The sequence below is a fragment of the Eimeria mitis genome, genomic scaffold (assembly GCF_000499745.2).
Source record: "Eimeria mitis Houghton genomic scaffold, Emh_scaff264, whole genome shotgun sequence".
Taxonomy (NCBI): domain Eukaryota; phylum Apicomplexa; class Conoidasida; order Eucoccidiorida; family Eimeriidae; genus Eimeria; species Eimeria mitis.
This window is the reverse complement of record NW_013570981.1, coordinates 4,066-4,649: the sequence shown is the minus strand read 5'-3', so window position 1 is coordinate 4,649 and position 584 is coordinate 4,066. Positions and strand designations below refer to the sequence as shown.

The 584-nt window shown below is 58.7% G+C and overlaps 1 protein-coding gene across 1 annotated transcript in view; it reads left to right on the top strand.

The window, feature by feature from the left end:
- The window catches only part of EMH_0005970 (uncharacterized protein), a gene marked incomplete at both ends in the record, with an annotated part of 1,259 nt that overhangs the window by 129 nt on the left and 546 nt on the right, over positions 1-584 (top strand). The window contains 2 exons of the mRNA XM_013497380.1: positions 3-38; positions 221-584. Coding sequence (XP_013352834.1) covers positions 3-38; positions 221-584 — 400 coding nt within the window. The remainder of the gene's footprint in view (positions 1-2; positions 39-220) is intronic.

The following is a 584-nucleotide window of genomic DNA, read 5'->3' as shown; positions in this document are numbered from 1 at the left end:
ATTCCGACTAACCAACAGCTGCGCCACACCAACCTCTCGTACGCTGCAGCAGCAGCAGCAGCAGCAGCAGCAGCAGCAGCAGCAGATGCAGCAGCAGCAGCAGAGACAATAGCAGTAGCAGCAGCAGCAGCAGCAGCAGCAGCAGATGCAGCAGCAGCAGCAGATGCAGTAACAGCAGCAGATGCAGCAGCAGCAGCAGATGCAGCGGCGGCAGATGCAGTAGCAGCAGCAGCATCAGCAGCAGCAGCAGCAGAGACAATAGCAGTGGCAGTAGAAGCAATAGCAGTAGCAGCAGCAGCAGCAGCAACAGCAGCAGCAGCAGCAACAGAAGCAATAGCAGAAGCAATACAAACAACAGCAGCAGCAGCAGTAACAGTAGCAGCAGTAGCAGCAATGTAGCAGAAGTAGCAGCAGCAGCAGCAGCAGCAGCAGTGCAACAGCAGCAGCAGCAGCAGCCGCAGCACCACCACCACCAGCCGCAGCAGCAGCAGCAGCACTACCACCACCAGCATCACCAGCATCACCAGCCGCACCACCACCACCACCAGCAGCATCACCACCACCACCACCACCAGCACCAGCAG